The 21522-nt window shown below is 39.3% G+C and overlaps 1 protein-coding gene across 1 annotated transcript in view; it reads right to left on the minus strand.

The window, feature by feature from the left end:
- Window positions 1-21522, minus strand: part of CHAT (choline O-acetyltransferase) — a 161579-nt gene that overhangs the window by 75825 nt on the left and 64232 nt on the right. The window contains exons 5-7 of the mRNA XM_056530923.1: window positions 16472-16525; window positions 8474-8654; window positions 2635-2812 (exon numbers count right to left, since the gene is read on the minus strand). Coding sequence (XP_056386898.1) covers window positions 2635-2812; window positions 8474-8654; window positions 16472-16525 — 413 coding nt within the window. The remainder of the gene's footprint in view (window positions 1-2634; window positions 2813-8473; window positions 8655-16471; window positions 16526-21522) is intronic.

The raw sequence follows: 21522 nt of genomic DNA on the forward strand, positions 1-21522 counted from the left end.
TAATAATTCTATGTCCTTAGTTCACTTTTGCTCTGCTTTTTCATCCTTCACAAAGCTTACCCTTGTTTTGCTTGTTATGGCTTGTCATGTTAACAGATGAGCTTTAGGTACATTTTAAATTCCAGAGAGTGATTTAATCAGCTCAAAGGAAATGGTGATTTACATGTTATGATTATATCTGGGACAGATTTATTTTTTGGGTCCTTTATTCCCAGACTTGTTACTATTATATATATATATATATATATATATATATATATATGTATATATATATATATTTTTTTTTAGAAAAGTCCTCACTTATAGACTTTGACTGCGTCTCTTAAATTTTTTACTAGATAACCTGTAATGCTGTGCACATCAAGACATATTTTTTTTGAGGTTTGAGAAATACCAAATTAGTTCCAAGAAATAATCAAATGAATATATATTTGCAGGCAGAATGTATTTATTCAAGTATGTATCTATGTATAAATAAAAAAGTGACCAATATTTTACTATAATCATATGATATAATAACAAACTACATTCTAAATAAAAACAATAACAATATATACATGGAAGCATGCAATTGAATTTAGTTTCTTTCTTAAAGTGTCCTGTCGCTTCTAATTCAAGAAATGATAATTAGGTTTAAATGAGGTGACTTTTTTTTTTTTTTAAATAATAAAAAAAAACTTCTGGAGAAATACTTTTAACTTGTAAACTTGTTCAGTTAGGGTTCTTGGCAGTCAGCTTCACATATGCACTGCAGTTTATGTTTATTGATAATAGGCAAATAATGTTTAGCATGTAGACATAGCGTTAAAATTTGCATTCTAAGATCTTTGAACAGACACAAAACTCCTTACAAATAGTTCAGGAAAAGCCATATTTGAATTATTTTAAAAGGTGTTTCAGAGATTGGGCTGCAGGGCAGTATTCCAAAATGATAATGACCCCAAACACACCTCCAAGATAACCACTGCCTTGCTAAAGAAACTGAGGGTAAAGGTGATAGACTGGCCAAGCCAGAACTAATCTGGGGGGCATCCTCCAATGGAAGGTGGGGGAGGGCAAAGGTCTCAACCAGCTCCAAGTCATGGAGGAGTGGAAGAGGACCCCAGTGGAAACCTGTGATGCTCTGGTAAACTAAATGCCCAAAAGGCATAAAGTAACACTCACAGGCTGTTCACCTGCACTAAACCCACTACACTGAGTTATAGTGTGGGTGAACAGGAGTTCAAAAAGCTATAACTTACAGAAATTTGTTCAGTTATTCCGAATATATGGCTCCTGTTGCTCTATAGCTTGATCTCTTCAGTACGCAACAGAGGCTGCTAGCTGGCTTTCCACACTTCCCTACCTCTATTTTCTATGCCTGCCCATCTTATGCATAGTAATATTCTTTGATGCATACTAGTAACAGGCAAGCCTATGGCCACGTGTGGCACCGATTCGGATACGTGAAAAATAATTTTTAATCCAGTTCGCCTGGACTATAACCCTGTGTATTGGGTTTAGTATGGGTAAACCACCTGACACTTTTCCTTTAAGTGCAGGTAGCACCTAAATTGATACTAATTAAAGTGGTCCAGAGTCCAGGCACTGACCTCAAATAGGACTACCCCATGTAAGAAAACCCTTAAAAAGGTCAACTTGTATCTGTAAAGTATTACAAAATGGAAGTAAACTGCATATAATTAGTAATTTGTCAAATGGACCTACATTTTATGTGTAAATACTTATTACCTTAACATGATCTATGTCATCACTATTGTCTGATAAGAATCATGTGTTACTCCTCTGCTGCTTCTTTGGAGTCCGAAAAAGAACCATATAATCCTTCAACATCATGGGAGAGAGATCATGTAATAACAGTTTGACGCCAAGGAACTTCCGACCCCATAAGGCACTTCAAGAGGGCTGTTGACTGGGTGTATTGGTATAGTTTAATTAAGATATAATACTAAATCCAGGTAACAGAAATGAAGCACTCACCAGGTCTTGATGTGAATCGCCAGCTCTTTATTTCATTTCAGCTTACAGCGATCTTGTTGGTACAGGGAGAGCGGACAGGGGGAACGAGGTGGGGGAAGAGGATGGGCGATGGTCCGTTATCACGCTTGCGTGTTTCGTCATGGCCCCTGGGGCCTAAAGAAGCGTGCAAGCGCGATAACGGTACTTTGCCCATCCTCTTCCATCACCTAGTTCCACCTGTCCGCTCTCCCTGTACCAACAAGATCGCTGTAAGCTGAAATGAAATAAAGAGCTGGCGATTCATATCAAGACCTGGTGAGTGCTTCATTTCTGTTACCTGGATTTGGTTTACAACTTGAACTGTTATAAGCGAGCACCAAGATGGTCATTGTGCCAAAATAGCCTAGCAGAATACTTGCATTTAGTGGGTTGCAGTGCCGGGCGCGCTTAATATTGGACTGTAAGATATAATACTGGTGTCATATGTCATTTTTCTTTGAATAATTTTAATAGTAGAGAATAAAAGTTAAATTTTAATATAAAGGGTGTTCTTCAGTGAAAATATTATTTTGCACTTCTTTAAGTTACTATTATATATATTTTTCTTTCTGTGATTTTGGTGTCATATGTACAAATTATGACATTTGCAGATACAGCTTTGAACAATTTGTTTACCTTTCATTAACACCTCCCTAGCCTGTGCCCATTCTGCTCTTCCATCTGATGTTAATAATCCAATTGGTGGAAGCCGATCATCTTCGTTTTCTGCCATTCTTACTATTTTCCTAAGCTGAGTGAATAGGTCACCATCACTGAGACGGCGGAAGTTAATAACAACATCCAAGACAAAAAACTGCAGGGACAAAATGAGGCAACATGATTAAGGTTCACTTCATATAACGTGACACTTTTTTTTTTTTATCTCTGTGAATCATCTTTTTCAGTATTGACATTCGGGGTGAAAACATGCACATCAAAGTTCTGTTTTTTTCATCTACATTTTTGTTTGTATCACTGTAAAACAGTTTAGAAAGGTGGAGACAGTAACGTTTTTGTCAAAGATATAATTTATTTATGTGTTGCTATAGTAATATTATACAAAAGCGAAAAATCATAAAAAGGGTTCCAAACTTGGTGCAGCAGAGTTAACAGTCAGGCTTGGTGTGCTAACACATCTAGTTAATGCGCTATGACTCTGACTGTTAACTACATCTGTATTTATGGAATAATCTCAGTTCTGTAGCCATGCTCTCATAAGCAGTATTTGTTGTCCATTAAAATGTGCCAGCCAGGGAATTTTCTATACAAATGTTAAGGCTGCAGCAATCTGTATAGAAACATACTAGCTAAAGTATCCATATAAAACATATCATGGTTGGTCGTGTATTACTGTTGATGGCAAGAGGACAATACAAGCAGAATATCAATGTAACTATCTTTCTGTACCACACTCTGCGTTCAGAAATCATCACTGGAGATAAGTTAGGGTATGTTTATATTAGTAAAGGACTCTATGTTTTTGGTATACATTGGCATGCTGGCAGAAAAGTAAGCCATTGAGCAGAATGTTGCAGCATGCGTGTGGCAGGCCCAGTCAGTTTAAAAGGGTATTCCAGATACATTTATATATTGATGGGGCTGCTAGGAATAAAAAAAAGAAAAAACATATTTAACACCTCGCTCCATGTGGGCTCCAGGACACTGCTGCAAACAGTGACTGGCAGAGTGAGCTCTTACTGCTAAAATGAGTCTGTCTTAGGCTTCTTTCACACTACAAAATGACTCCATTGTAAAGATCCGTACGAAGTTCCGTCTGAAAATCAGCTAAAAACGGCAGTTACAAAATCCTATACCGCCGTTAGATAATCCCATTATAGTCTATGGGATTTTTCTAAAAGCTGTTTTAACCATTATAGCCCGTTATCAATAACGGCCGTTATTTTGTGACGGAAGATAGTAACGGGAGAAATAGTGCATGCACTATTTCTCCCTTTACTATCTTCCATCACAAAATAACGGCCGTTATTAATAATGGGCTATAACGGGTTAAAACGGCTATTAGAAAAATCCCATAGACTATAATGGGATTTTCTAATGGCCGTACATAATTTCGTAACTGCCGTTTTTAGCACATTTTCAGACGGAACTTCGTACTGATCTTTAAAACGAAGTCATTTTGTAGTGTGAAAGAAGCCTTAGCAGGCAGGGGCACAGGAGGGAAGCTGGAAGACGTCTAAAGAGGGAGACTATATTGAGCGATGTATGCAAGTATATGCATTTTTTATTTATTTCATATTGGCCCAGAAATATATTGAAAAAAAAATATGCTTTTGGGTGTCACCAAATAGAAGTTTCTGTTTTTCAGTCCATCAAAGTGAATAGGCAAGCCGTGGAATACATTAACATACCTTTCTGCCAGTATCCTAATGTATACCAAACATGTACAGTCTTTTAGTAATGTTAACCCGGATTTAGGCAGAAAATAATGTTTCAGTTGATTTTGACTATATAACTGGAAATATAATGTTTTACATGGGTTTTGGTAGTCTGAACCCACACCAAAGAGGCTCTCTGGTCACAGTGTCCACCATGGATTTATTTTATTTGCTTTGCATTAATATATGTGCATTTCCATATTATAGTGCCATATGTTATTTTCTCCTATTTTTCTTTGCTTTCTTATTTTTTCCATCTTGAAATTAAGATTTCTGATTCCTTTATGTTCCCTTACAGTTATACATATATTATACTGTACATGGAATGATTAGGATCATTGGCCTAGATTTATCTATCTCCCTAAAACCAAAACTATCTGGTGTCGCCCATAGCAACCAATCACAGCTAAGCTTGATGTCAATGCTGAGCTGTGATTGGTTGCTATGGACAACAGATAGTTTTGTTTTTACACTAATACAGAGTAAGGGGTACCAGGATCAATAGTCACCCCCACGCCCCTATGACTATGATAAATACTGTATGCCCTTAGAGAAAAGTAATCCACATGCAATTTAAACCAATTCTACCAATGAGATGTAGATATTTTGTATAAAATGTAACTTTTACTCAAATATTGTTAAAAAAACTGAATATACATAACACAAGTGAAAAAATGGCCCACCTTAGGGGTATACAAAATATAACATACACAAGGAAATGGTAAGGCCCAATAGTGACCTACAAAGGAGGGGAATAAGGATACAGGTGAGTACCTATCTTCTAAATGACCCTACTTAGAAATGTCCTAACCCTTACTACCCATAAGTTTGGAAAGGGAAGGGATAAACTATAAAGACTACCTCAGTGGTAAGCTATATTCACGTGGCAGTCTTATGTACAACAATTCTCATGCTCCATGTTCCAACACGTTTCTCCCGAGTGTTGACAATGGGTTCATCAGGGGTGGAGGAGAAATAGAAGCACATAAATAATGCAACTTTAAACAAGATATGAAAAGATAATGGGGACATTTATCAAGGGATTTAGAGCTCTTTTTTTGCTTAAAAAAGTCGCACAGAAAGTTGAATAAGCACCTAAGCAAATTTTTGTCCGACTTTTGGCTGTAAGGAAAATGCTACAAAAGAGCTTACGAAAGTGAATTTTTCACTTTGCAGTGGTCATGGACTTATCAAGTGCGAAAGTCACTCAAAAAGTCACAGCCCCTCCAAAACAGTGTAAATGTAAGCCAGCCCGGACCAGGCTTACAAAACGGCTTTGGAGAACAGATTTTATATTTCCCGCTGGCAGCCGTGATCACAGCTCCAGCCGGAAATATGATATTATAACCCTATAACGAAGCCCAAGCTGGCATTACTCTGCAGCCGCCTGGGCTCCATCATATTTTCTCCCTGCTACCATTACAAAGACATGGACACTGCTTTACATCCCCCCCTTGTCTCCCACCCACGCTGTACATCTCCCAACTTTCTGCTACCTGTTGCAAGACTATAACTCCAAGCATGCCCATACAGTGAGGGCATGCTGGAAGTTGTAGTCTTGTAGCAGGTGGGAGATGTGCGGCATGGGCTGGTGGGTGGGGGTGGGGGGAGCGGTGTAAAACAGTGTCCCCATCATTAGAAGTGAGGGTAGCGGGGAGAAAATATGACAGAGCCCGGGCGGCTGCAGAGTTATTCCAGCCCAGGCTTCTTTTAAAATACCCCGGCGCTGCTGAGTTTTTCTATCCCTTACTGTAATTTCACATTTACCGCTGGGTCTCGTGATTCGCCGGGACCGAGCAGCCAATGACGGGACCCGGAGAGAGCTTTGATATTACAGTAGGGGATTAAAAAACTATGCAGCAGTGTGGGATGACACCCATCATAGCTCTCCCATTTCTCCTTGGCTTTTCACCCCCTTTCTCCCCGGCTTTTTTATTTTATTTTACCTCAACTGGCCGTGCTCCGGCAGGCTCAGGTTCAGGCTGCGGGGCTTCCGGGACTGCGGTGCCTGTAAAGCATTGAAAGCATGCCGAGCTAGCTCCTCTTCTGCGCTGTGTAAGGGACATCATTCCCCGCAGTGGGTGAAAGTGGCCGTAGCGCCGGTGACATCCCTTACGTCACGGAGAAGAGGAGCCGGCAGGGATCGTCACTCGGCATGCTTTCAATGCTTTTTAATTTATCGAGGTGTTTGTCATCTTCTAGCCGCACCATCTGATATCTACTTCTGAGGCCCGGGAATGCTGTAGCTTTACCATGCCATAACATACTGGGTAGTGGGTATGATCCGTCACTCATTTTGTCATAGCCATATTCCTTTTTGATTACTTTAGCTTGGTCGTTATTTATTTATATATAATTTATATTTTATTACTAAGAGGGATATTACAAGGTGTTATTTTAAATTCTAGCATATGCTTATCATTGCTTATGTGAGGGGCACCACTGTACGGAGGTCTGTGAGCTTGGTCCGTTTTAGCCACAAGGTACATGGTCTCTAACACATTATTTCTGGACACATTCCATCAACAGGAATATAGGTCACTTATATAGTTCCTTTTTTCTCTTTTTGTTTCAGATTATCTATGATGGGTCAATCATAAGACTTCATTAATTAGTGTTGGCATAACATGGTCTAGAATTTAATATGTATATGCCCTAGTTAGATATAACGACACACATGTGGCCAGTCTTACATATACTCATGCCTGTCACCTGTTATGTTATATGAGATTGTGCTAAATATTTGGTGTCCAGTGATCCATTTTATGTTATTAACAACTAACAACTGTGTCATTTGTGACCTTCTGACATGTTGACAGCTGTAACTTTGTGTTAGATTTATTACGGACCCTGTATACATCTACAACTATTTTTTGGTGTTCCTCTATTAAAGGGGTATTCCAGGCCAAAACTTTTTTTTTATATATCAACTGGCTCCGGAAAGTTAAACAGATTTGTAAATTACGTCTATTAAAAAAATCTTAATCCTTCCAATAGTTATTAGCATTTCTGAAGTTGAGTTGTTGTTTTCTGTCTAACTGCTCTCCGATAACTCACGTCCCGGGAGCTGTGCAGTTCTTATGGGGATATTCTCCCATCATGCACAGCTCCCGGGACGTGACATCATCATTGAGCAGTTAGGCAGAAAACTTCAGAAGCTATTAACTATTGGAAGGATTAAGATTTTTTAATAGAAGTAATTTACACATCTGTTTAACTTTCCGGAGCCAGTTGATATATATAAAAAAAGGTTCTGCCTGGAATACCCCTTTAAACTTATCTCCTTAGACTTGACATCTTTGTTCTAGACTGAAACAAATTGATAGTCTTAGTGACGATTTATGTGACGGTGACCACTCTTTTCCATCCACCATGCTGAGATTCATTACAGTGTTCTTTTAACTCTTTTGGTCCACTATACATATTATCTATTCCTAACTTGTTTAAAGTTGTATTATGTGCTTCTACTTCTCCTCCCTCCCTGATGAACCCATTGTCAACACTCGGAAGAAACCTGTTGGAACAAGGAGCATGAGAATTGTTGTACATAAGGCTGCTACGTGAATATTGCTTACCACTGGGGTAGTCTTCATAGTTTATCCCTTCCCTTTCCACACTTATGGGTAGTAAGGGTTAGGATATTTCTAGTTAGGGTCATTTAGAAGATAAGTACTCACCTGTATCCTTATTCCCCTTCTTTGTAGGTCACTATTTGGCATTACTGTTTCCTTGTGCATGTTATATATTGTATACCACTAAGGTGGGCCATTTTTCACTTGTGTTATGTATATTCTGTTTTTTAACAATATATTTGAGTAAAAGTTTAATTTTATACAAACTATCTACGCCTCATTGGTAGAATAAGTTTTGTTTTTAGACAATTGATAAATCTGGGCCATTGTCTTTATAGATGTTGTTCTTTGCATGAAAATTGACCAACTTTACTAGAGGACAGTGGCCCAGAACAATATAATAATCTGAGACCATATTTCCATTACACTTCACTGATAGCAATAATAAATAGCTGCATTAAAAAAGGTAGTGTTCCACATGTTTTGTTTATTAATAAAAGAGCTTACCTGATTATTACATGCAACAATAATGTGCTCGGGCTCAGGCATAATACTACTTTCTTGAGCCACAAGTGTATCCTTTACTGCCCCTGGAAGCCGGTAAGAAGAAAATAGCCCGTAGTACTGCTTCATGCACATGGGTTGTCCAGACAGTTGACCTCGAGCATAGTCCACAGGTAAAGCATGCCTAAAACATTACACATAATATTATTATTGTAGTCCAGTTCCCCAACAATGCATGTATGCAGCTGAGATTCCTACTGTTTGCTAGAACAAAGGGGCAGAAGTGCTCATATGAGTGTTGTGTCCCTTTACTTTTGCTCCACTCTGCTTGCCTCTTCTTGGAAAGTTGAACTAGCAGTATACAGATTCAATGAACATTTGAGACTTACTGTATAGCCCTTTTCTTAAAAAGCTGAGCAGAAAGAAAGGATCACAGCTCTCAGCCAAGTGCTTCTGCCCCATTGTTCTAGTGATCGTTCAGGTAGATACCCTTATCTGGTATGAGAGATATGTTAATAGATGCAAAGCTCCCACAAACATAAAACCTTATTGCAGGTGAACAGATACGGAAGCAGGATCCAGGGGATTCTGAAGCTAATGTAGGACCTAATTCTCAGCCAGCCAGAACACTAACGTTAAGCCAATCAAACACCTCTGGGGAGAGCTGAAAATGGCTGTCCACTGATGGTCCCCATCCAACCTTACTGAACTTGAGAGAGCTGCAGAAATGAATGACAGAAAATCCCCAATTTAGGTGTCAAAACCTTGTGGCATCAAAGCCAAGAAGCAAATGGGCTTAATACTTATAACAAAGCAACACTTTAGTTTTTCCTTTTAATTAAATTAACAAAGATTACTAGCATTCCTTTTACTTTATCATTATGGGGGGCTGAGTACCAAATAATAGGGAAAATTTTATTTTATTTTTTTAAATTGTAGCACAATGCCGCAACATAAAATGGGAAACAACAGAACAAAAGTTAAAGGTCCTGGAGACTTTCCTAATGCATTGTACACAGATTGTTAACAATAAGTTAAAGGGTATTAAATTAGTCTTTCATATGCTATTGAGGGAAATGGGGTTATTGCCATGTACTGTATAAGGCTGAGGTACTGACCAATGGTAAGCAGCCAGTTGACCAATCTAGATTCTTTTTAACATATTGGAAGGCAAAACTAACAGCACTGACACCTGGTCAACGAAGGAAGATTCCAAGCAGAACTGCTCTAAAAAGGGATCTTTTTTAAAGTGCTTTCATTTGAAACCCCATTCAGTACAGAATGACCAGGACTTTAGTATATCTGTGCACTACACTACATTTTATAAATACCCATGAATATGCACTGAGATTGTAAAAGCCAACCAGCCACTGGATTGGAAACAGTGCTGTAAACTCTGTTATTTTAGTGAATGGTGGGGATCCGAGTTCACAGAGCCAATTGATAACATCTCTTCTAATGTCTCAATAATGTGGGAAATATCTGAATGTAAATGTTCACTCACATAATCATTTCTTAATTAATTAATTAATTAATTAATTAATTAATTCTATTTATTATTTAATAATAATTAAGACTTTTTAACAGAATAACATGTATCTGTACATGAATAACTTGGACCCATTAGTAAGATAATATTGAGGCAAAAAAAAAAAAAAAAACTGTTCTAATATTCAAGAAGGCTTATCTGATTGCATCAGGGATTCTCATGTTGTTTCCCCATGCTGTTATCACATAAATTACAATAGCCCTCCATCCATCAGTTCTTGTCTTCCCATGGGGAACTGTTCATCTGTCAAATAGGCACCTCAGGTATGCTTATACACCAGAGTGCCTTTCCTCTGCACTGTAAAATTAGGGTTACCGCTATTATTTACAGCATGATATATGTATACATTTCCATCCTTTTTTTAGCAGTAAGTTTTATTTGTATTGAGGAAGTTATTTTCTTTCTTAGCACTAAAGGGTTACTCCTGAACACATACTCTAGATGGCAACCTATAGTAAAAAACACAACTTGTTTCCTGCCCTGGAGCTTACTTTTACAAGTCAAACATTCTCTTTAGTGATTCTGACAAAGAACATAGAAAGCTTTCTTTGTCATACTTTAGCTAGAAGACCAAACTCTCAAAAGCATTCCATTTATCTGGACACCTCTAAAGCCTTTGGTAAGTAGTTCAATGCTGGTCTGTATGGTGTATTCCAGTAAATAACTCAGGTTTCCATGCATAATCCCCTTAGCCTATGGTTCATAAGCAACTTACCGGAGATTTAAATAATTTTAATAGGGCTTCAATCATGCACACGCATGCTGCTAATGAAACCTTATTTAGATATATAGAATGGATTTTCAGTCACAGAAATTGAGACCCTTAAGAAGCACCCCTCATTTCAAAAGATTTTTTAAAAAACCTGCTTACCATGGTGTGCAAAAAAGTGATCCCTGTGAAGGATTGAGGTGCTTCATTAAAATGTAACTTTTAATAGTTATACGCTTAAAAATCTTAACCAAATAATAGTGCTCTAATGGTGCAACCAAACAAAGATAAAGGAAAAAAGCGAATCAACGCTAGAGAGCTAGTTGGCTAGCGTATGGCGCTCATATGTCAGCCTCGTGTCACGATAAGGGCTGATTAATACTTGTCAACATGCTGATTAGTACTTGTCAACATGTCACCATACCACTACTAATACTGAAAGAACAGAATAATTATATTTTAGATAAACTGTTTTAGAGTCCCTTGTCCCAACGCGTTTCCATGGGTGGAACTGATAAGTAGATTTGTTCCCACCACTTCATCAGGGTACTAGAAATCAACTTCATATATTATATGTATCCAAGTAATAGAATGGAGAACAGATACATTGTACTCCAAATGGTATACAGAAATATGGTGTATCACTGCCAGTGTCTCTCTAGTAGCTTAAAGCGATCAGTTATCCACCATTCATTCCCCCTCAGGGTCCTGGGCGCAACCTAGAATAAACATAGAAATCTCCCTTAGCAACATATTGTAACTCACCAGGGATCGTGCCTGACAGGGATATAGTACTTGTACTCACGATTATGTGTGGATACTGGGCTAGCTTGAGAGACCACCGGGTGCTGTAAAGGCAATATGCCTAAATTAGATATCTATAGAGACGCCATGCATACAGGTGTGTAATATGGAGACCATAGTATAGTTACAGACGCACTTACAGTTTGTTGATCGAGATGCACGCAAGAAACGCTGCAGTGGCAGCGAGTGCCGGAGCGGTGTCCGGAGCTAGTGCGTGTATGGTGAACACGCCGGCGTCTACCTGAAGCCCGCGCGCACCTTATTTACGTCACCGGAGGGCGCTCCCTATGACGCCGTCGTGGAGGTAGCGCCCCTATTGACGGCGTCATAGGGAGCGCCCTCCGGTGACGTAAATAAGGTGCGCGCGGGCTTCAGGTAGACGCCGGCGTGTTCACCATACACGCACTAGCTCCGGACACCGCTCCGGCACTCGCTGCCATTGCAGCGTTTCTTGCGTGCATCTCGATCAACAAACTGTAAGTGCGTCTGTAACTATTCTATGGTCTCCATATTACACACCTGTATGCATGGCGTCTCTATAGATATCTAATTTAGGCATATTGCCTTTACAGCACCCGGTGGTCTCTCAAGCTAGCCCAGTATCCACACATAATCGTGAGTACAAGTACTATATCCCTGTCAGGCACGATCCCTGGTGAGTTACAATGTGTTGCTAAGGGAGATTTCTATGTTTATTCTAGGTTGCGCCCAGGACCCTGAGGGGAATGAATGGTGGATAACTGATCGCTTTAAGCTACTAGAGAGACACTGGCAGTGATACACCATGTTTCTGTATACCATTTGGAGTACAATGTATCTGTTCTCCATTCTATTACTTGGATACATATAATATATGAAGTTGATTTCTAGTCCCTGATGAAGTGGTGGGAACAAATCTACTTATCAGTTCCACCCATGGAAACACGTTGGGACAAGGGACTCTAAAACAGTTTATCTAAAATATAATTATTCTGTTCTTTCAGTATTAGTAGTGGTATGGTGACATGTTGACAAGTACTAATCAGCATGTTGACAAGTATTAATCAGCCCTTATCGTGACACGAGGCTGACATATGAGCGCCATACGCTAGCCAACTAGCTCTCTAGCGTTGATTCGCTTTTTTCCTTTATCTTTGTTTGGTTGCACCATTAGAGCACTATTATTTGGTTAAGATTTTTAAGCGTATAACTATTAAAAGTTACATTTTAATAAGGCACCTCAATCCTTCACAGGGATCACTTTTTTCTACCTTTAATTGCCGTGAGGTAATACCTAACTAAGGTTCATGTATAGCCCCTTACTATATACATTTTATCTAATCTACCATGGTGTGCAGCTATTTCTCATTCTCTATATTTCAGAGGGCGGGATCAGGGCTGAGCTGTTTGCCAATATGACACACACAAGGCTTCCTCCCATTGTTGCCTAGTAAATCACAGTAGAGCACAACACCCAGTCCTTACCTCCACTACATAATACTGGTAAAAGTGCACTCAGAAGGCTGACTCTATGCTGGGGCTTTATTCAGTACAGTACTAATAATGGCAGGGGAAGGGGAGAAGGGTGTTACTGGTTCACTGGGTTTGCAAGGTGCTGTATTAGCAGAAATGCAAGAAACAGCAGCAGTAAAGAAGAGGTTACACTAGCTTCTACAGAGAAACTAAAGGGAGGGGGAGATTACTATAGGACAGTGAAAATTCAGTGGTAGATAAACTGCAATTTTTTTTACAAGGGACAGCTGCACAGAAATTTATAGGTGGTCAGAGATGAGAGGGAAGTCTTGATTTACCTTTGTAGATCATATTCAGCAGGCAGACTAACTTAGCTTTGAAGTACACAGCCCAGGCTTTCTCATTCATTCTCTCTCTCTTTCTCACACACAACCATTGCTAACCCCTACTTCACTTCATATGTTTCCCCCAGAGTCTCTCTGTTATTAGGGACAGAAATCCCCTAATAGGCAGTGGACAGCAGATTGCAAAAAAGGGAGACACCTAGTGACTAATATGGACATTTATCAACGGGTTTAGTCAGGTTTTCTTTACTATAATTGTCGCAAAATTGTCGCAACTGGGACTACACGCTTTTTCGTGCGACATTTTGACTGGAAAGCGAGAAAAGCAAGTTTTCCTAAAATTTACTATGTAGTAATAATTTTAAAATGGACTACGGGTAGTCAGGTATTTATTAACTGCGACAGTCGCAACTGCGCAAAAAAAAAGGCGCAACAGCGTTAAAAATTGACTAAATTTACTCCAGGTCAAACATGGAGCAGAAAAAGCTACTACCAAAGTAAAAAAGGAAAAATTGCTTATGTGAAAGAAAATTATCAACAGGCTGAAAGCAGTTGATAAATACTTCACACATAAGCAAAAAAAAAGTAAGGAAAAAATTACTAAAAAAAGGAATACATAAGCAAACATTGATAAATGTCCCTCTAAGTCTCTGAGGTTGTAGTCATTTTTGGTAAGTTAAGTGATTTACAAATATTTTAGGAATCACATATGCTATCAAATGGTGGGACGTTGTTTGAAACAACAATGCATATTTAAGGCTGAAATCACAAGCAATTTCTGTTGTAGTTTAGAATCAGCATTAGGACTGTATTTAAAAGACATTGGAGATATAATGGAAGCAAACTGCATGTGTGACAGGATTGCGTAGTGTTTTCCTATGGAGGACAAAGATTGATGTGTATGCTATATGCTACTCCATGTGCAGCCATCAAATGAACATGATGACCATCCAAGCTGCACTGAAGGGTTGGTGGGTCAGCATGAACAGGGGACACATTAGGCATCAGTTATTACTAAATATGTTACGTAAGTTAACCATTTAAATTCAGTTTTAATGTTTCAAAGTTCATCAAAACCCACTGTTTTTGACTGGAGTAGCCAACCATGCAATGTGTTTTGCAACCTTCCATCTCAGCTTCCCTGACTCTTCTTAATCTTATTGAGGAAGAAAGGGATTGGACATGTTGAATTTCAACTGCCCAACCTTTTTTTTTTTCAGGGAAATACGCTGCTATCAGAGCTGTATGGTACTAGCTTCCCACCCATTTCAACATTTGGAACATATGAATGTTCAGATGTTTGTGTATGGGGGGATTGGGTGACAAAAGTATTGGCCAAAGAAACATTTGACCTACAGCTGTTGAAGATATATGCGCATCTTTAGACAGTTGTAAAGTATTTTTAAGCCTGGAGTTTTTCAGGCATAGACTATGTTGTATACTTACCTGTTCCGATCCCCCACAGCTGCCAATCTGATGGCCCCTGATGACCTGCGTCAGCCAGTGAATGGCTGAGCAGGCATCTCCAGTTGGAACAAAATTTCACAGGGAGTGGGGAGCAGCTGACAGCAACATGGACCATGGAGCCATCAGAGTGCTAAATGTTGTAACACCCCAATGGGTGTGGAATTGCTGTACCACCTTCCGGTTTGACTTTGGGCCAAACTTGGAAGTGAATTTTAAGTATTCCTCTGGTCTTATTACTGTTTTACTTTGTTTTGTTTTGTATAGTTATATGGTGGTATTTAGAGATGGGATATGGGAGGGGGAGGAGAGGAGATTTTTTATCTGAATTATTATTAAGAGTATGTGGGTGAAATGGGTTGGAAAGGGCACTGTAACTGGATTTTAGGAATGTATAGGGAGGGGGGTTTAAAAAACTTTTTGAAACATTGGTAGTATGTTAAGAAAATACAAAATTTAATATTATAAAGAATGAATAATTACTGTTATTGAAATGGAGTAATACAATTTTAAAAATAAAAAGAAGAAAAAAAGTATTCCTCTGGTCTTCATCCTTTATCCAGGATGTGGAAGCTGGACTTCTGCTGCAGGGGAGATGCCAGGTTGCTAGAGCTAGAGTTGTCTCGATTATAAAAAAGATTAAGAAAAAAAAGAGTGGTCCCAATAAGGGGGCAGGTGGCCAGGTCGGCCAGAATGCCATGGTGCCAAGCACTTAGGTTACAGATAGAAAGGGCGAGCTGACACTGTTGTTGTTAGTAGCACAGCAAAGCAGAGTATGAAGTAGCAAAAATCTGGCTCATACACTGGAGAGTCAGTAAAGTACTGAGGGATTACACAGAGGCAATACCAGGAAAACAGGCACAGGTCGGGAATATGAATCAACAGACCACAATTCAGACACCTTTGCTAGCAGTAAACTACACAATTCCTCACTGGACAGGAGATAGGTGGATCAATCTTATACACATGCGGTGGCTCACAGGATATGCACTGACTTCTTAAGTTACAGCCAGTGGTTTTGTGCAGCCTATAGAGAGCAGAGGAGATACTGCAGTAGTGGTAGAAGCAGCAGGTGTACGTCCAGAGGAGAAAGCCTGGGGTATACAGTGGAGACTTGAGACAGAGCATGTAGCTTTGCGCTAGTGAGTGCCAGAACACAAAGTATGCCATTGGATAACAACCACCGGCCTTACAGCCGTGAGGAATTTGTGCAGGTGAGTATATTTTATTTCTTATTTTAAAAATACTGCCACGCCATTCTACAACATTTTTTATGCCCGCAAAACACCTTATAATATTGTATATCTCCTATCTAAAGGAAGAAATGTTGCTATTTTTCAAACATTACACACTTTTAGTGTATTAATCCTATGATTAAATATTTTACATGCTCAGAAATAAAGCATGCAATATTATTTTAATTGCTCTTTCGATTTACTGATTATCTACAAATTCTGGCAAAGGTACTGCACTATATTTTCTTTAAGCATTAGATTCAACTCACATTTCTGTTCTTTTTTTTCTTCATTAAAGAGAATGTAAACCAATAAGTAAATAAATATCATTGAAATCATTGCACAACACAATTTCATTAGCCAGTCGGCTGTTACTTTGTTATTACTATTCAAATAAGTTAATTACAGAAAGGAATTTTTTTTTTTTGCTAGGTCATAACTTACATATCTAATAAAGTTTTGTAATCCAGCACTCCTGAGATGAGGTTAGCTGTAAACCTACAAGTAAAAAGGACATATTGTTACATGTCAAACTTTATGAATCTTTCCTTCCTCCATTCAATAGAAAATCCAACTACATTTAACATCTAAATGATAAACCGTATTTATCGGGGTTTACCACTCACTGGCCTAAAACACGCACCCTAATTTTTGCAAGGAAATTTGGGTAAAAAAGGTCTTTTATCAAAATATCCTTGTTAAAATGAGGGTGCGTGTAGGTGCGTGTATACCCCGATAAACTCTGGCCCCGCAAATGCCGCTGTGGTAACTGCCGATTCCCTCCCCATCCTGACTTTCATATTTACCTGTCCTGGGACGCACTCCTGCAGGCTCCGGTGGCGTCCTGCGCTGTCGCTGTACGCTGCGCATTGACGAGTGATGTCGCGTTGAGGACGTCATTCATCAGCGCATAGCGACAGCGCAGGATGCCGCCGGTATCGGAGCCTGCAGGAGTGTGTCCCAGGACAGGTAAATATGAAAGCCAGGGATGGGGAGGGAATGGAGCGGCGGCGGGACTCTGGCCCCGCAGAAGCCGCGCTGCAGTTACCTGATTTAAAGCTGCCTCTTTACATCATTGAACCGCAGTGGCTTTTGCAGGGCCAGAAAGAGTTTATTGGTATATAATACGCAGATAGACTTTAAGCTAAAAATTTTTGCTTAAAAAATGCGTGTTATATGCCGATAAATACGGTATATGGAACATAAATCTCCAGTGGGAAAGTAATCATCGTATCAGGCTTTTACATTGTGTCCTTATTTGTTGCTATTTTCATGTGCTTTCTTCAAATCCAATAGGTAAATCATACTTCAGACAGTGACCTATTGTTCAAATCAAGTTTTTTTTTATTGAACATATGTTATAAACATTTTTACAGTGTGTCTCCTGTGTCTCCTGTGTGGAGTGATGATCACCAACAGCAAGGCTTAGACCTCAATATACAGGGTGGGCCATTTATATGGATACACCTTAATAAAATGGGAATGGTTGGTGATATTAACTTCCTGTTTGTGGCACATTAGTATATGGGGAATTTCACAAGAAAAACAATGATGTGCTTGGTTTCAATGTAACTTTATTCTTTCATGAGTTATTTACAAGTTTCTGACCACTTATAAAATGTGTTCAATGTGCTGCCCATTGTGTTGGATTGTCAATGCAACCCTCTTCTCCCACTCTTCACACACTGATAGCAAAACCGCAGGAGAAATGCTAGCACAGGCTTCCAGTATCCATAGTTTCAGGTGCTGCACATCTCGTATCTTCACAGCATAGACAATTGCCTTCAGATGACCCCAAAGATAAAAGTCTAAGGGGGTCAGATCGGGAGACCTTGGGGGCCATTCAACTGGCCCACAATGACAAATCCACTTTCCAGGAAACTGTTCATCTAGGAATGCTCGGACCTGACACCCATAATGTGGTGGTGCATCATCTTGCTGGAAAAACTCAGGGAACGTGCCAGTTTCAGTGCATACAGAGGGAAACACATCATCATGTAGCAATTTCACATATCCAGTGGCCTTGAGGTTTCCATTGAGGCCTTGAGGTTTCCAGTGGCCTTGAGGTTTCCCACTATCTTTGTACCCCCTATACCACACCATACCATCAATTTTTGTGTTCCAACAGTCTTGGAGGGATCTATCCAATGTGAGTTAGTGTCAGACCAATAGCGGTGGTTTTGTTTATTAACTTCACCATTTACATAAAAGTTTGCCTCGTCACTGAACAAAATCTTTTGCGTAAACTGAGGGTCCTGTTCCAATTTTTGTTTTGCACATTCTGCAGCACCTGAAACTATGGATACTGGAAGCCTGTGCTAGCATTTCTCCTGCGGTGTTGTTATCAGTGTGTGAAGAGTGGGAGAAGAGGGTTGCATCGACAGTCCAACACAATGGCCAGCACATTGAACACATTTTATAAGTGGTCAGAAACTTGTAAATAACTCATGAAAGAAAAAAGTTACGTTAAAACCAAGCACATCATTGTTTTTCTTGTGAAATTCCCAATAAGTTTTATGTGTCAGATGACCCTCTTCCTATTGAAAAAACAAAAGTTGGATTCAAAATGGCCAACTTCAAAATGGCCACCATGGTCACCATCCATCTTGAAAAGTGTCCCCCCTCACATATACTAATGTGCCACAAACAGGAAATTAATATCACAAACCATTCCCATTTTATTAAGGTGTATCCATATAAATGGCTTCATACACAAATATGATTTATAAACCAAGCTGGTATTGTGAAATCAGCATTGGAGATCAGCCCAAGGTTAATCAACCTAAGGAGAAGAGAGGAAGAATTGACACTCAGTGCCGCTCACCATTCTGCAGCGACTCCGTCTGCTGACATCTGATCAAAGGTGGACTTTGTGTAGCTGATTTACACTATATACGGCCGGCTTCTCCCGCAGATCTCCGGAAGCGTGTGACGTTCTGGATCAGCTGACTGCAGATGAGCTGATTTCAGTGAGAGCACACGCTCTTGGATGTCTTTATCTTTAGCCTTACAAAGCAGGTTTTCTTTGAATAGTATTCCGGCAGTCCCTTCCTAGGCACTATGGACAGTTCTCAGTAGCGTCTATCTGTGCCCAAAAGGCTTTTGCATATTTTGATAAATAAAAATAAGCACCATGTGAATAGGAATATATTATGTGGTCCTAAAATACCAAATACATTTCGGGGTATATAAAAGTAAAAATAAAATATACAAACATCCCTCAACGGTATAGCACCCCTTCCATTCACATGGTGCACTTTTTTTTATTTTTCAAAATATGCAAAAGGATTTTGGGCACAGATAGACGCTACTGAGAACTGTCTATTGGGCCTAGGAAGTGACTGTCAAAATACTATTCAAAGAAAACCTGCTTTGTGAGTTGTTAACAGATATACAGCACAAGATAAAGACATCAGAGAGCACGTGCTCTCACTGAAATCAGCTGATCTGCAGTCAGCTGACCCAAACATGATCTTCCGGAGAAGCAGGTCGTATATAGTGTAAATCCGAGCTGCTGCCGGACTGAGACGGGAAATCAGCTACACAAAGTCCACCTTTGAGCCAGTGCCAGCAGATGGAGGCGCCGCGGAATGGTGAGCGGCAGTGAGTGACGATTCTGTCTCTCTTCTTGGGTGGATCTCCAATGCTGATTTCACAATACCAGCTTGGTTTATAAATCATATCTGTGTATGAAGCACATGTACATTGAGATCTAAGTCTTGCTATTGGTGATCATCACTCCACGCAGGAAACGTTTGCGTCACCTAATAACGCGCATTTGCGTTTGCATATATTGCATTGTTTACAGGATTTTTAATGGATTTGCTATGAGAACACTTTCAAGAAGGTTTCCGGCAACTATTATTTATTCAAAACCATATTACACTATAGGACTGTGTCCAATATTGATCGTTTTACATTTTTTTCAGATAAGCACTGTACCTATTTGTTATATGTAAATAAGGACATATGCTTGAAGATTATAATGCCACAAGGGCCTTGTGGCATCTGCTTTGTATGTGAGATGTGTGGATTTTAATGTTTAATAAATTCTATTAGATTGCACACTGGTCTATTTCTATAAGGTGACCAAAGTATACATCATACATTTATATTGAGATAGGTGATACGCTGAAGACCGGTATATCTATTTTTGTCTGTTTTCTAATTTTCCATTTACTACTTATATTTTATAATTATGATGATATCTTGCAGTTTTCAGTCTGGCCACTAAGCCTAATATTATGCAAAGACTTCCTGATCTGTTTAGATCACTTTCCAGCAGTGTCCTTCTTATTATCACAAATGGGAAAACAGTGACAGGTGACCCAAGTATATTGATAAGACACTGGATGATGTTCACAGCTTAGCCTCCCCTTACCTGGGGAATGACCTCTGAAAAGGTCAAAGAGCATGCTTAAAAACCTTTCTTTTTCCTGGCAATGGGTCAGCTCCTGTCTATTATTTGCTATTTCTATATGGATTGTTGGAAAACATATCTCCAAATGCTGTTATAAACAGATCAGGCAAGATGACTGCCCTCATAATATGTACAAAAAACATATAATATAACATAAAACATAAAATAAAAAAAAGAAAATGGAAATAGGTTAGAAAAAAATAACATGTTTTAATATCTGGCTCTAATAAAAAAAATCTTTACATTCACTTTACCACCATATGAAGCACAATTTTAATAAATTATCCTCTTTCTGTTTTTAAATTCTTTAGAGATGTGCTGTTATGCATTCTGCTTTCAGATTATTACCTAGGCTACTTTGAGAGGTATTTTGTCTGTATAGGGTTTCAGTTTCAAATAGGCAAAAAGGATAAGTATTCCTTTTAGAGAGGCACCCCTTCTGGTGTACGGAGATTCAAAAAAGGCCATTAGCACTTCACGGGCTTTCTGGGAAAGGGAATATGCAAAGCAGTTCATCACATTCCCTGGACATCAGCTTTAGCTACAGTTATGGAATCTCAGAAACTGATCGGGAATGCCAAGCCAGACTTCTTCCCAGAAGGGAGGAGGACCAAGGCTAGCTTAGGCTGCATTCACATCTCGGTTTTACACTACAGGTACCGGATCATGCTGGGGAGGGGAAAACCGGGCTCTCCCGTACCCCAGCCGGACCAGCGATGAACTCCATTCCCTTTAATGAGCCAACCGGAGTCAAACTGTGACTCCGGTCGGCTCATTTTTGACCTGTATCCAATTTTGTGACTGGACCTAAAACCGTAGTATACTCCCCAAGCCGGATCCTGCACCCGTAGTGTAAAAACGAGATGTGAATGCAGCCTTAGACAGATAACTTTCCTTGTGGAAGAAACTCATGGTTCAGATAATCTATTCTTCATATTCTTTTTATGTCTTTCAGTTAAGGATCCATTAGCAGAAAAGTACATGGAAAAAGAGGTGTACTCTCCGCATCCATCCATGTTTCGAAACCTGGACACTTCAGGAGGCATTAAAAAAACTTCCAATATATTGTTCCTTT

This window comes from Hyla sarda, chromosome 7 (genome assembly GCF_029499605.1).
Source record: "Hyla sarda isolate aHylSar1 chromosome 7, aHylSar1.hap1, whole genome shotgun sequence".
Classification (NCBI taxonomy): domain Eukaryota; kingdom Metazoa; phylum Chordata; class Amphibia; order Anura; family Hylidae; genus Hyla; species Hyla sarda.